Source organism: Aulostomus chinensis, chromosome 18 (genome assembly GCF_037954235.1).
Source record: "Aulostomus chinensis isolate RoL2024-O1b breed Wild chromosome 18, RoL_Achi_v1.0, whole genome shotgun sequence".
In the NCBI taxonomy this organism is placed as follows: Eukaryota; Metazoa; Chordata; class Actinopteri; order Syngnathiformes; family Aulostomidae; genus Aulostomus; species Aulostomus chinensis.
This window is the reverse complement of record NC_141337.1, coordinates 2,020,603-2,035,258: the sequence shown is the minus strand read 5'-3', so window position 1 is coordinate 2,035,258 and position 14,656 is coordinate 2,020,603. Positions and strand designations below refer to the sequence as shown.

The following is a 14,656-nucleotide window of genomic DNA, read 5'->3' as shown; positions in this document are numbered from 1 at the left end:
CAGAAGTGAAGCGTCCCACGTCGTTGGCGCAGGAATGAAGAGATTCCCAGGGAAAGAGACCACCGCGCTGCATCACGCCAGGGCCTTTGATAGGGGGGGTGAGACAGGTGGGGGGGGGGCCCTGAGGCCCCGAGGCCCCAAAGGCGGTCCTCTACATGCTTATTTGGAGGTGTCACCTATGGGTGCCAGGCTGGAAGACCTCCAGGCTCAGTTGATGGCGATGTGAATCCTGTTGAGCAGGAAGTGAAAGGTCGCGTACAAACATGTCATTAAGTGAGTGCTCTGGTTTCAGTTGAAGCTTCTGAACTCTCAGGAATGAACGTTGATGCAAGAGAAAATTACAGCCTCACTTAATGTCTGCCTGTAAAATCACATCCTGTAACAATAGCAACATGTAGCTATTTAGCCCCGCCCACATCAGAGGGGAACAAACCACTTTCCATCATCTAGGTTTAAGAGCAGACTTAAGACCCTCCTTGTTGATCAGGCTTCTAGTCAGGACTGCTTAGGCTGGCCCTTAGATCTGCTGCTATAGGCTCAGACTGCTGGGATCTCCCATGATGCACTGGGCTTCTCTCTCCTCCTCCTGTCCTCAGACGTGTTACTAACTCCTCTTCTTCTCCCCTCATCCCAGATCCTGGTGCTGCTGGAGGAGGCTCCAGACCTGGAGAGGCTCCAGCTGCCACCCGTAGCTCCACCTGCTCACGTCCCCGTCTGTCCATCAGTCTCTCCTCCTTTCTCTATCTCTTTCTCTCTGTCCCTCTCTCTCCTTCTGTCTCTCTGTCTTCCTCCATTCTCTGTCTTTGTCTCTGTCCTGCTCTCCTGCTCTCTCTCCGTCCCCACTGATCCTGGATCTGCTCCACCTTCCTGCTGGTAAAGGAAGGTTCTGGTGGCTGCTGTTGCAGGATGTGCTGCTGATGGAGAATTGTTGGGTGGAGGTTCATTGAAGGAGGGAGGTGCTGGACCTGCTCTCCTTGGACAGAGTCAGGACAGAACTTTGGTTGGGGTTTGGCGCCGTACAGATAAACCTGACCTGACTTGACTTGACCAACTAGTGCGTGAAGGTCGCTCGTTGTTTTCAGTGTTTCAGTAAAACACAGAAAATGTATTCATGCTGCTGCATGAACCACGACGGACTGAAGAACTGGAGCCAGCGCAGTGGACAAGGACATCAAGCACTAGTGGCAGGTCCGTCTACGTCCTCTGACAATTACTAAAAACAGCATGATAACATAACAGGCTGCGCCGCCACACAACGGTGGAACCACTTGGTTCTCCGTCAGAATTTGATTGATTCAGTCTGATGGCATGGAGAAAGACGAGATGATCCTCATGATCGAATCAGTTCCCCGCACTCAAATTAGCAAACGGCAAACAGGAAGTAGCCAGCTCTGCCTGCCCATAGAGCATGTTCAGTGAGCATCGTCCTGGCAGCGCAGGAATGTTGCTAACTCCAGTAGCCTGCTAGCTAACACTGTGTGCGAATGGCCGGTGCCTTCGTAAAGAGCGTTTGACCTCCCCGTCACTTCTGCAGCACCATCAGGTGGCTTTTCCTCCAGAAAGACCTTTTATTTAAACACCTGTATGACCACCAGCCCCCGTTAAAGCTAAGCAGGCCAAGCTCCATTCTGTCACCTCAGATGCTCCATCCATCACGCCTAACATGTTGCAAAACAAAGGGCAACAAAATAACAGTAAAAATCTTTCTGCAAGCGAGAGACTTCTCAAACCTGTTTCTACACCCTAAACGTGATCTTTGACCCCCTGCAGGCTCTTTGCAGGTAAGTTCTCTGCTTAATTCCACCTCAGTGCTCATCCATCACTAAGGGGAGTGCCTGCCACCATCTCAGCAGGTCATAATCTGCTTGATTTACTGAACAGAAGTCACCACCGTACCTGCAGAGCTTCATTCCGAGTGACAGGGAGAGTGACACGTTTGTCAGCAGGATGATGGATGGCGCTGGGTGTGAAAGGGAATGTGTCTGGTAGGAATGTCGCAACCGTATCGGTTCGGTAGAAGGTATCATTTTCTCCAGCAGCAGGTGGGCGAGTCTCCAGCTGTGACAGGTCTGAACCCTTTACGTTTAGGGTTAGGCTTAGATTTGGTGAAAAGATCCTTGAGTTGGGAGAGAATGCGAGTGGCACCAGATTCTCAAAACATGTTTTTGTGTTTATAAGAAATGAGATTTTGTGTACGTTGCTGCAACGGGTAGCGCCCGCGCCAACAAAAACAGGTTTTTTTTTTAAATGATTTTGACATTTGCACGGTAGAGTCACATGATCTGATTTCCTCCTTTACCCTGTTATTAGGTCCCCTCAAGGTCGCGTGTCGCCTCCGTGCAACGGTTCTCATCACTTTTCACACAATAATGTTCATGTTTGACCAATTTACACCTAAAATGTAGAAAAATGTCCAAAACTGAAACGTTTCCTTCAAAACTTGATACCGTGGATTTATTTCTGCACCTCTGTGGTGGATGAAGCACGAACGCTGACCTCTGACCTTTGCTCATTTTTAAAAAATCCCCAGGTTGCATCAGAGCTGACTGGGTTTGGTTTGTACTTAAATATTTTCCTGAAACTCAAAAGGTGTTTAAGTTAATCCAATCCAGCAAATCCTCACTGTAAAATAGGTTCTTACAGCAGCTGGTAGCTGACCAGCGGAGGTTGAGGGTCAACCTGCGGAGCAGCTTCGCATCCTCTGTTTTACTCTTGTGACTGCAGACTTGTGGCACTCAAACAATGAACTCATCAGCATCACAATACCTGTCAGCTTATTTATGGCTTCACTTAGTGACACAAAGCCTTCAAGGCTGCAAACAAGTTCTAGACCTCCGGGTGTTTGGATCCTCTCCAGCTTCTGATCCGTCCCTGTCACAGTTAAAGACCAGCGAAGTAGCCGATGCCCAATCAGAAATGAAGTTTTGGAATTGACAGCTGTCGCTGATAAAGATAGTGATGTTTATTATTTAGAAGCAAAGTCAGAACATTCTCAAAGTTGGAATATCTTGCAACATCTTGCATCGATGACCACATGACCCGGCAGGCGATCACAGAATGACGGAGCGACATCCATATATAGTAGAATGTCATCAGCGAAACAAGAGATGTCACCACATGAGGTTTGTAATGCGGTTTGTGTGAATGTTCTTACACTTGAAAAGTAAATATAAGGACAAATGATGCGATACAAATGCAGAACAGAGACATTTGCACCACCTGAACATTTACAATGAGGACGTGAACTTCCTGATGTGTCCAACTTCCTGTTATCATGAATTCCTATTTTGTCCGAGTTGCCGTCATGACATCATTTTCTCATTATCTTTTTCATCTATTCATTACAATTAAATCACTGTCACTGCCACGTTGGACGATCCTGGAGTGATGATGTCATGGACAGGACGGCGTTGGGTTTTCTGATGTATCTGGTCCTGGACTACAAAGTTGAGAGTTGACAGCAGAAAGAAAAGGAGAAGATGGTTCTCCTACATAGAAACATAAACCTGCAACCTGCATGTTTGAGGAAACCCAAGGAGGGAAACAAGAAATGACAATCACCAGGAGGACATTGACTGCTGCCCTCTGGTGGCAGAGGACAGAAACTGCTGCTCGTCCTCCAGGTTTTTCAGCTCAGCTGGATGCAGGATCCCATTTCTTCTGTGTTTCACTTGTAGTTTTGTCAGTTGAATCATCCCAAACTGTCAGGAGGAGAAGAAGAACTCAAGATGGGCTGGTTTCAGCTGTTGGACCTCTCCTTCCCAGGCTTTGGTGGACGTATCAATCGTATTGGAATGAAAGGTGAGGCGAGAGTGACGTCATCATGAGTGAACAGATGAGTCACCACATCCTCACGTTCATGGAATCTCCTGTTGAGTCCATTTAATGCAAAATTATGCATTTTCTGCTTTTATTTGTTTTAAAAATTGCTTCCTTTGTCATGTGACCCAGGGACTCCAAACCAGTGCCAACTGGAGATACACGACATGAGTCTCTTTATTTTCTCCCTTATTTCATATAAATGGAAGTAAGTCTTTTCTTTTATTTTGATGGGTATATTCCAATTTTTTGTTTGGTCCAGTAGTTTCTGTGTTGACGTCCAGGTGAATGAATGACTCATAACTGAGAACAATTAGTTTGAAAAGATTTAAATTTCATCTCAATTCAATAAAACAGTGAAACAAAGTCAGACTTCATTTATTTTTTTATTTCATTTAAGAGCCTCAAACACAGTCAGGGCCTGCCGGTGCTGCAGGGCTGGAGGGGCGGGGCTCTGTCTTGGTCTAGTTGGTGCTGGTGGTCACTACGTTCCCATCAGAGTCCACCTCCTGCACGATGGTCACCATCCGGGTCGTCTTGGTGATTGTGGCTCTGCTACGGACAGAAGTTTAACTTTAGTTTTACTCTTCTTCTTTTTTTGACTTCCTGCGTTCAACATGTCTGAGGAGACGAGATTCCATTTCCACTGCTCAATATTTCCTCAAGGAAGATCCATCGTCCATGGTCGTCTTCCGCTTATTCCTTACTAGTAAGGGTCGCGGGGGGCTGGAGCCTATCCCAGCGTCAACAGGCGAGAGGCGGGGTTCACCCTGGACAGGTCACCAGTCCATCGCAGGGCCAACATAGAGAGACGAACAACCATCCACACTCACATTCATACCTACGGTCAATTTAGAGTATCAATCAGCCTCGTCCCCAAATTGATGTCTTTGAACGGTGGGAGGAAGCTGGAGTACCAGAGAGAACCCACACAGGAACAGGGAGAACATGGAGACTCACACAGAAAGATCCCACGCCCGAGAAGGGACTAAAACCCGGAACCTTCTTGCTGTGAGGCCACAGTGCTGACCACTGCACCACCCCTCAAGGAAGATGAATTATGTTATTAAAGTTGATTGATTTATTAAACTGAAATAGTTAATTAGTCTTTCCATCTTCTGTCTCAGTACTTAATACTTTTCTACATACAACAGGATTTTTTAAATAAAGCGTAATTACAGTAATTCAGGTGAACGGAAGCAGCAGAATTAGTAAAGAATAGGATTTTTACCATTTGATTTACTACTTTAGTACTAATTCAGTAACTGATTGTGTTCAAGTCCACTGTGGGAAGCTGGTTGTGACCTCGAAGTCATGTGACCCCGGTGTCGTTCCTTCCTAGGCTAACGTTAGCTTAGCACTGCTGACTGTAGCATCCAGGCTTCCAGCATCATCAGAGGGTTCATCAGTGAAGATGATCTTGATGAACTAAACCTGGAAGATCATCAACTTCTGTTCACCAGAGCTGATTTACTGGTTCAATCACATGGAGCGATCCTATTGGCTGCTGGGGGACGAGCCAGGAGATGACCACTTTCTGTTGGACTACAAATACACCTCATCCCCAACAGTGTAGTATTTTTTATTCATTTGTCACTTTGATCTCGGCAGTAAAGCGTTTCTCTACCTCTCGGTCTCTCCGTCCAGCAGCCTCCGGTACTCAGCGATCTCCAGCTCCAGGCGCGTCTTGATGTCCAGCAGCTCGGCGAACTGGAGCTTCTGGCTCTCCAGGTCGGCCCTCAGTTGGGCCAGCTGCTCCTCCAGCGCCACCACCTGCCTCTGGTAGCCTGCTAGCACGTTAGCGTAACGGGTCTTCGTTTCATCCAGACTCAACTCTAGGGCTCCTTTCTGTGGCACATTTTCATTACCATTTATTCTTTGACCATAAATAAAGAATATGTAAAGAATACAAGGGAACATTTATCTACAGTTAGCGACAAACTGGGGAAAAAACATTTTTGGAACCATAAGATCTTATATGAGGATTTTAGTGAAGCTAATTTCAGTGTCATCTCCAACCTGGAAAATCTGATGATAAAAATTCATGAGTTTTGCCCCCAAGACCCCTGAGGTCAGATGATGTCAGTGGCGTGTTTCTCCTCATCGGTGCTGATGAATGAGGCTCTGTGGCGGAGGATGTGGGCTCACCTTGCTGATCTGAGCCTGCAGTTTGATCTCAAGGGCCTGGACGGTTCGTCTGATCTCGGTCACCTCTGACTTGGACGTCTGCAGCGTCTCGGTGCTTGCCGCCACCTCTTTGTTCAGCTCCGCCGTCTGCACAGTCACAATATCCACATTATCGGCGATGGAATATCAGACAGCAGCAGCAACTATGTGATCCACTGATGTCAACATTGTGCTTGCTCGCCGATGACATTTCCCCCAAACGAAGTGTCAGTAAAGTGTGAATCATCTCATTTATTTCCAGGTTGTCAAGACTCACCTTGGCGTGGAACCAGACCTCCAGGTCTCTCCGGTTCTTGGAGGCAACGTTCTCATAGTGTTCTCTGATTCCAGCCAAGACAGAGGACAGATCCTCCTGTGGTGCAGCATCCACTTCCACGTTGACCTGGCCTCCCATCTGAGCCCGGAGAGCCAGTAGGTCCTGCAGGACGACACCGGTTACACCACAGGAACCGGCTGCACAACTCTTGGTGGTTGTTGATCAACTCTGTGGCTCACCTGCTCATGGTTCCTCTTCAGCTGCAGGAGCTCCTCCTTCAGCCCCTCCACCTGCATCTCCAGGTCGCTGCGGCTCAGCCTCAGATCTTCCAGGACCCGCCTCAGCCCGAGGATGTCTGCCTCCACCGACTGCCGCATGGCCAGCTCATTCTCATATCTGAACACAAGCAGAGCAAGTTCACATTGGCTGCGTTTCATTCTGGTCACGACTCTTCTGGCGCTTCTCTTACTTGACTCTGAAGTCGTCGGTGGCCAACTTGGCGTTGTCGATGGCGAGGATAAGTGCGGCGTTTCCACGAGTGCCAGCTTGGATCTGAGCAGGGAAACAAGATCAAGTCAGAACTCATTCTGCAACTTCTCTACTGACCCTGTCACTGCTTTGATGACCAGTTTCAGGCTCATCAGACAGTCAGGTGATGTAACTTGGCCCCACCCTTCCTTGGCTCAGGTTCCGTCCCTCCACCAGCATACACACCACTGATATCATGACCTCCTTGGTTGTGGTAACTGGTTAGACTCACCTGCCCTTGCAGCTCAGTGATGCGGATGTGGAAGGTGGCCCAGTCGTGCAGCACAGGTTTGGTTCTGCTCTCCAGGAACTGCCGGATCTTCAGCTCCAGGTCGGCGTTGGCCATCTCTAGCTTGCGCACCTTCTCCAGGTAGGAGGCCAGGCGGTCGTTCAGGTTCTGCATGGTGGCCTTCTCGTTAGCAGAGATATCAACCGCATTGGCGGTGTCGGCCATATTGTAGGCACTGAAGGAGGAGGAGGTGCTGGAGGCCTTGGAGACACGGACCCCGGAGCCCCCGGCTCCCCCATAGACGCTGCCAGCTCGGGGGGAGAACATGTAGCTGCTGCGGCTGGAGATGGGGGCCATGGCTGAGGGTTGTGGTAGCTCTGAAACTGAAGAGCTGCTGGGAAGGCAGCAGCTTTTATGCCTCTTAATGCCCCTCAGTGGGGGCAGGTTGGTGTGTTCAAACATGCCATGGGGGTTCTTCTTCTGGCCCCAGGGCCCAGACCCAAACAGGTTGAGGCCGAGCCCACCATGTCTGGCTGGATGGGCGGGTTTCTCTTCCTCCTTCTTCTGTTTCAAAGAATGCAGACGAGTTCCTTCAGGCACCATCGCCCGGTGTTTGCTGGCCCTGTCCATCCATCAGTCCGTCCATCCATCCCTCCAGGGGGACCTGGAACGCCTCACAGGCCCACAGGGTGCCAGCGGGAAGATGAACCGCTTTTTCCTGTTTTGATATTTTGAATTAATGTGGACACACAAACATAATCGATATGAAGTCTTCCAAAGTCCCTCAGCCGAACCTGAACCGTCTCAACTAAACACAAGCTGCAAACACGTGGGCACATTTTCATCAAAAACCACCGATGCAAGCGAACGTTACTCAAGTAGTTCAAGTGGAAAATCTGATGTTGCTTTTTAATGTAGATTCTGGCTATTAAATAGCGTCATTGGGCCCCTTTTTTCAAAGAAACTCCGGCAGGTTTGGGGCCTTGGGAGGTCAAACAGACTTTGATTGAGAAGAGAAGTTCTCAATCATGTTTCTAACCTCAGGTCAAGAACGGTGACCTCAAGTGCTCAGAAAGTTGTCTAGAAATAAAATGAATTATTATTAACTTTATCAGTCCAGTATCTACAAACGGAACTTGTTCAACATCACATTGCTGATGTTGGAATTTGAAACATTCACTTCAGATCCAGACAAGCAACTTAGACGCCTTCAGGAACGCAACAATTTCATCAAGAGGAGAAGAAAAAGAAGAGCAGGAGTTCAACACATAAAAATGAACACACACAGAACATGGATGTTCCAGGACACGTGTGTTCAACCATCTTAGTCCATCTGGATGAAACCAGGAAATAGAATGAAACATCAGGCAGCCACCATCGCTGGAGATGTAAGAACACGACTAAAGCAAGAGCGGGACAGTGATTTCCTTCTTTCTTTCTTCAGTATGTCATTAACATAAACTTAGGAATTATGTGTTTGTCCATCCTGGTCCTCCAGTCCTTCAGTTCCAGTTAAATATGTTTTTGAAAAGAATTTATCCTCTCAGCCTCAGAGCCCAGCAGTCACTCCTGCTACGCTTGAACAGATTTTCAGTATTTTCTGTTTTCACGTCACGCAGCTTCTGTCTGTTTGGTTTGGATCGAAAATGAGAGAAATATGGAATCAAAGTGTTAAAGTGTCTGATTGGACCGTGAATGGCCACTGACGGCTGACTCAGCTGTCACTCACTCACAACATAACCACACGTTTCTCTCACCATTTTGTGAATTTAGAGACTCTTTAGGTGGAGCGTCAGAGGCCGGTGCAGTTGGTTACTTCCTGTTAGCCGTCTGCTAACTTGAATGTGGATTAATTATTCAATCGTGTGTCTCTTCTATGTGTCTCTGCACGGTGGAGCAGTGGTCAGCACTGTGGCCCCCCAGCAAGAAGGTTGTGGGTGGAGCCCCGGCTGCAGCACGGGGTCTTTCTGTGTGAGTCTCCATGTTCTCCCTGTTCCTGCTGGGTTCTCTCTGGTACTCCAGCTTCCTCCACAGTCCAAAGACATCAAGAGGGACCAGGTTAATCCAGACTCTAAATTGACCGTAGGCGTGGCTGGGAGAGCCAATGGTTGTCTGTCTCTATGTGTTGGCCCTGCCATGGACTGGTGACCTGTCCAGGGGGAAGGCTGCTGGGATAGGCTCCACCCCCACCACCCTGAACAGGAGAAGAGGGGGAACATGGAGGGAGGGATGGATGGATGGATGGAGGGATGGATGGAGGGATGATGGATGGAGGGAGGGATGGATGGATGGATGGATTTCTCTTCTGGACTTTCCAAATGTTCTCAGATCAAAGGGATCCAAGTCTGATGTTGGCGTCTGTATGGGGGTTCACTACCTGTTTATGTCACATGACCATGTGACATAAACATGTGATGGAGACAAACACCTGGATCATAATAACCCTCATCAACTGCTGATGTGATATATTATCCATCTTATTGACGAAAAAATATAATATAGTGATTCATTTGCAGTTTTCAATAACACACAGACACACACACAGTACACACACAAGGTGGCGCTCATGTCAGTTCATCACAAGTATTTTATTGCAGGTTTTCTGAGAACGGCCGGTGGCATGTTGGTGGATGTTTGAAGTCTCACTGGGTCACCTGAGTTTCTGATCTGACCTCTTCACCGTCTACGATCTCCTTGGTGACGATCACCAGTTTGCGGTTGGAGCTGGAAGCTGACGGGCTGCAGGAAGACACAAAACAAAAATCTGGTTTGCTGGTGATGAACAGAGCAAAGAAAAATGGGACCAAGGGCTTTGTGTTGCAGTTCCATTCCTCCAATGCCACTACAGCCACTAGAGGGCATCTATCACCTCCATCATCACAAATACTGGATGTGTCAGAATGAGCTCCGTGATCCCGGAAGGAATCAGTAGGTTCTCTAAAGTCAGGGTGAAATGTTCCTCTGTAGTTTGATGAGTTCCCAGCACCAACCCACCCAAGCAGCTCTCCGTCCAGCAGCCTGCGGTACTCGCCGATCTCCATCTCCAGCCGAGTTTTCATGTCCAGAAGCACCTGGTACTCATGTCCCTGCCGCTCCAGGTCGGCCCTCAGCTGGGCCAGCTGCTCCTCCAGGCTGCTCACCTGCCTCTGGTAGTTTGCCAGTATGTTGGCGTAGCGGTTCTGCGTGTCAGCGAGCGTCCCTTCAAGAGACGCTTTCTGAGAGAAGAAGAAGAGTACAAGATCAGTCGACTCATCACGAGATTGAAAAAAGCCCAATATTGTCAGAAACCCACCATACTGAGCTGTGCCTGGAGCTCAATCTCCAGACCCTGCAGCGAGCGCTTGACCTCTGTGACCTCAGAACGTGACGTCTGGAGCGTCTCGGTCTTCACCGCGACCTCCTTGTTGAGCTCATCTGACTTCAGGTCAAAACAATCAAATTAGACAGAGCCAGATGTGTTTCCAGATGTTTCAGGCTTAAGTTGGCAGATGAAACTACTGTTTCACACAAATTTAATTTTGCTTTTTTCATGAATTATAAATATGTCTGCTATAGTTTGTAGTTGAGTAATGTTTCTCTTATGTGTTTTTCCTTTTCCTGAGTTATGCAAGTATTGGGTTGCAGTTCCTCTAATGGCCACTAGATGCTGCTTGAAAACGTTTGAGGGGGATCAGAAACCACTGACTTCCTTCCGGAGGTTCAAATTCAGGAATCATTTTCTGGTACCACCGACAGAAGTTGTTGTTTCAGGACTACAAATTCATGGTTTGGCTTCAGAAGACTCACTTTTGCCTGGAACCAGTTTTCTAGGTCTCTCCGGTTCTTGGTGGCGACAGTCTCGTAATGTTCTCTGATTCCGGCCATGACGGCGGACAGATCCTCCTGAGGGGCGGCGTCCACTTCCACGTTCACCTGTCCGCTCATCTGGGTACGAAGAGCCAGCAGGTCCTGCAGGGTGACGCGACCAGACACATAACTTCTCTAAAATGTTTCATTCAAATCTCATTTCGATGTCCGTGGTGTCCCGGAGGGCCATGGAGGGACAAAGAAAACATTTTTTCGTCGCCATACCTCCTCGTGAGTCTTCTTTAAATGGATCAGCTCCTCCTTGAGTGATTCGATCTGCATCTCCAGGTCGGATCTTCCCAGTGTCAGCTCATCCAGGGCCCTCCTCAGCCCGCCGATGTCGGCCTCCACGCCCTGACGCATGGCCAGCTCATTCTCATACCTGAACACCAACCAGCACATCACACCAGCCGCTTCAGCAAAACCCACAGAAACCCCAAGCACTTATCCAGGACCTGCAGAAGGGTGGTAGGGTAACTGTTCACTCACTTGACCCTGAAGTCGTCGGCAGCGAGCTTGGCGTTGTCAATAGACAGGTAGATGGCACCGTTTGTGCGTGTGGCATCGAGGATCTGGAACAGAACACCGAAGAAGTTACAGGTGTTTTATTTAATTTGCTGGTCGTTGATTCAGGAGAGGAAGCAAACAGAAGACATGAAGACATCGAATTATCGAGACGACTCAGCTCAGTGCCACAGACACTTTCAATTCAAACGCCTTAAACTTTTGAACACGAAGAGTCTGAGCCCAGCTAGCATCGCTACCTTTTAGTGAAAAATAAAAACTAGATGTTAAAATCCAACATTGGTCAAAATACCTCGGCATTTAGATGGTGTCAGTGTGGTCAACAGTTCATAAACAAAACAACTAACAAAATATTAACTTCCTCATTTTACGCAAATTGATGTTTGCCTTGGATTTTATTGAAATGGTTACAAGATAATAACCATTAAAAATAGCAAAGTATCATGATAAATAAAGATATGTGCATTTTGTAATGTAACCAGAAAATCATCAGATAATTTAATCATTCTACACTTGGCTGAGGACCTGCTAGAGGACCCTCAGGGACCTGAACCCTACTTTTAGAACCCCTGATCTGGACAAAAAGGGTAAAAGAAAAAGAAAGTGTCCTGTCTGCTCTTATGACGCTGCTTGTGTGATTCTGAAACTATAAACGCAGCCTCATTCTTGTCTCATCAGCCTGATGCGGGCGTGGCTGCCTGGCCACATCTCTGTTTGCCTGCGAGGAGTTTGTGATGGCGGGCTGGCGTTAGAGGACGGAACTTTTGTGGAAGGGAAGTTCAAGCAGACCTTCGTCATCTGATCTCGTGTCTTTGACAAGAAACAGAATCAGAACCGGGTCTCACCTGGTCCTGCAGGTCGATGATGACGGCCTTGTAGGCGCTGCAGTCGTGGCCCTCTGGCTTGGTCTTGCTCTCCAGGAACCGCCGGATCTTCAGCTCCAGCTCGGCGTTGGCTGTCTCCAGCTTGCGCACCTTCTCCAGGTAGGAGGCCAGGCGGTCGTTAAGGTTCTGCATGGTGGCCTTCTTGTTGTCAGCGATGTCGATGGCATCTGCCAGGTTGAAGTTGGTACCTGCAGCAGAAAACCCTCCAGCAGCGGCGGCGGAGGAGAAGCTTCTGGGGGCACTGACCCCAGAGATGCGGATCCCAGAGCCTCCAGCGCCGGCGTACACACTTGGGGCCCTCATGGAGCGAGAGTAGGTGGCCATGGTGGAGGTGCTCTTCTGCTCTGGAGCGAGTTGAAACAATGCAGGAAATGTTAGGCTCCGCTCCTTTTATGTCACCTGAAAGTGTGTGTGTGTGTGTGTGTGTGTGTGTGTGTGTGTGTGTCTGTCTGTCTGTCTTTCTGTCTGTGGGTGGGGGGGTGGCGCCTGAAGCCACAAGACACACAAACTCAGCAGCAGCAGGATCACCACTGTTACACAAGTACGAGCGGGGGGTTTGTTCTGGGTCAGGTGACTCTTCTGCTGTTTGCTCTGCTTAGATTTGACTCCAGAAGTCTGGAAACCTTCGACCGCCTCCACATTCCTCCTGGCGAGTCCTGACGTGTCCGCTCTTATCTCTTATCCTCGAGGCACAATGGCGGACTCCAAGTACACTGATGAAAGGAGCCGCAGGTCACTTTGTTCATGTTTGTAGACAAAAACATTCGGACCCACCGGCCTGACATCTTTCATCACATTCATTAAGGGTGGTGTCTGCAGCACCGTTGGTAACAACAAAATACAAATTTATACCAAATTAGCTGGTGGATCCATCCCCTGAGGGCGTCTAGATGCGTGGCGGGGCCTGAACCTGCAGGACTGCTGTTTACCAGACTGCTTCAGTGTTTTTGTTTCATTGTTCCTGGGCAGGAAGTTGGTATGTAGCCATCACACAGGTGAGGTTGGGCGAAGATAAAACACAGCGGCTAAACGAAACTCAAGCAGAAAATGTTGCCTTTGTTGATGTCGGCCGTGTTGCTCTCTGGCAGGTCGCTGAACTCCACACAGACGGAATCAGTAAGAGGTGGCTTCTCTCAGGCACCCCTCCTGCTTCTGATACCGCAAATGGTGTCTGTCATCCATTCATTTTCTATGCTGCTTATCCCTTAAAGGGTTGTGGGGGGTGGAGCCTATCCCAGCTGACATTGGGTGAGAGGCGGGGTTCACCCTGGACGGGTCACCAGTCTGTCACAGGGCCATCAGGAGCAAACAGGGGTTCAGTATCTTGCTCAAGGACACTTAGACAAGGTCACCTGGGGAGGTGAGCATTGAACCAGCGACCCTTCGGTTGCAAGACGGCCTCTGAGCCATGCCGGCCTTATGGCGCCTGCTATTTTCTTAGTAATCAGGTTTGCGTCTGTTCTCCTTGATTCTTCGTCTCAGCTCTTATTTTCATCCTTTCACCATCACATGGTTGAGTGTCAGCGAGAGCAGGTGAAGTTTAGGACCGGGCTGGTGTGTGGTTGGTGGTCCATTCCAAAGACTGGTCCTAACAGCGCCTGTAACAAAGGTGTTGAGTGGGTTCAGGTGCCAGCGAAGTTGCTCCACACTGATCTGGGCGTGAATGTCATGTTGACAGCTGGAGAAGCACTAGAATATCATCAGAAGAACTCCCCATCATCAACCGTGATGGCTGTGCTCTCCCTCTCACTGCCGTGTACCTGGACGCTCTTATTTTGTCATGTCTAGTTTGTAGCAGCAGCCAGAGGGTCAGCGGACGGTTTCAGAACTTCTACAGATGTTTGAACCCCCCAAAGAAACACCTCAGAGAACAATGGTGCTGTGCAGGGACGGCGCTAGTCTAATGATATGTGCTAACTTGGAAACTAGCCGCAGTGGAGGCTCCCTGAGAGGATGCGCACCCCTGAACAAATCACATTTTAAAAACACACTTTAACCGACGGGAGGCTCTGACGATGACCAGAACAAAACCCAGAATGGCGCAAGTGACTCACAAAGGGGAAAACTCATCTACCAGCAATGAGAAAGTAGTCAAGCATCTACGGGATTCTTAAAAGGGAAGTAATGTAAACTTTGATTGGATTCAGTGCCTGTTTGGATGAGTTTTGATGGAGTCACAGTGAGACTCCAGCACTGTAGCGCCTGGCTTCAGCATAGTTGGGTTTTTGGTTTTTTGTACCTTTACCTTTAAACAGGAAGTAGTCTCAGCCAAATATTTCCTTTTTTGCTCATCTCTGCTAATCAGCTTATCTTTGCATTTCTGAAAAATGAAGGGCTTTTAGGTGAACTTATGGTCAAATGTTTTTCAGTAGAAACTGTGAT

At 48.5% G+C, this 14,656-nt stretch overlaps 2 protein-coding genes across 2 annotated transcripts; both read right to left on the bottom strand.

Annotated features, from left to right (window-relative positions):
* Positions 1–5,267: 5,267 nt before the first annotated feature.
* Positions 5,268–7,346, bottom strand: LOC147244602 (keratin, type I cytoskeletal 13-like). Its single transcript, XM_086185364.1, has 6 exons — positions 7,023–7,346; positions 6,732–6,814; positions 6,502–6,658; positions 6,263–6,424; positions 5,968–6,093; positions 5,268–5,667 (listed from the first exon to the last, which is right to left on the bottom strand). The coding sequence occupies exons 1-6, from the start codon at positions 7,344–7,346 to the stop codon at positions 5,443–5,445; spliced, it is 1,077 nt and encodes a 358-aa protein (XP_086041490.1). The 3' UTR covers positions 5,268–5,442.
* Positions 7,347–9,588: 2,242 nt separating this feature from the next.
* LOC147244601 (keratin, type I cytoskeletal 13-like) lies at positions 9,589–12,852 on the bottom strand. The gene is made up of 7 exons (XM_086185361.1): positions 12,236–12,852; positions 11,355–11,437; positions 11,091–11,247; positions 10,806–10,967; positions 10,312–10,437; positions 10,014–10,234; positions 9,589–9,758 (listed from the first exon to the last, which is right to left on the bottom strand). Exons 1-7 carry the CDS (start codon positions 12,596–12,598, stop codon positions 9,662–9,664), a joined length of 1,209 nt encoding a protein of 402 aa, XP_086041487.1. The 5' UTR covers positions 12,599–12,852; the 3' UTR covers positions 9,589–9,661.
* Positions 12,853–14,656: the final 1,804 nt, after the last annotated feature.

Excerpts from the sequence above, each read along its gene's own strand:
- LOC147244602 (XM_086185364.1), bottom strand. The coding sequence starts at position 7,346 with ATGTTCTCCCCCCGAGCTGGCAGCGTCTATGGGGGAGCCGGGGGCTCC. Across the intron at positions 6,659-6,731 it reads ACCGACGACTTCAGAGTCAA|ATATGAGAATGAGCTGGCCA; the intron begins GTAAGAGAAGCG and ends GCTTGTGTTCAG. Across the intron at positions 5,668-5,967 it reads TGCAGGCTCAGATCAGCAAG|AAAGGAGCCCTAGAGTTGAG; the intron begins GTGAGCCCACAT and ends AATGTGCCACAG.
- LOC147244601 (XM_086185361.1), bottom strand. The coding sequence starts at position 12,598 with ATGGCCACCTACTCTCGCTCCATGAGGGCCCCAAGTGTGTACGCCGGC. Across the intron at positions 10,438-10,805 it reads AAAACTGGTTCCAGGCAAAA|TCAGATGAGCTCAACAAGGA; the intron begins GTGAGTCTTCTG and ends TTTGACCTGAAG. Across the intron at positions 9,759-10,013 it reads CTGGACGGAGAGCTGCTTGG|CCCGTCAGCTTCCAGCTCCA; the intron begins GTGGGTTGGTGC and ends GTCTTCCTGCAG.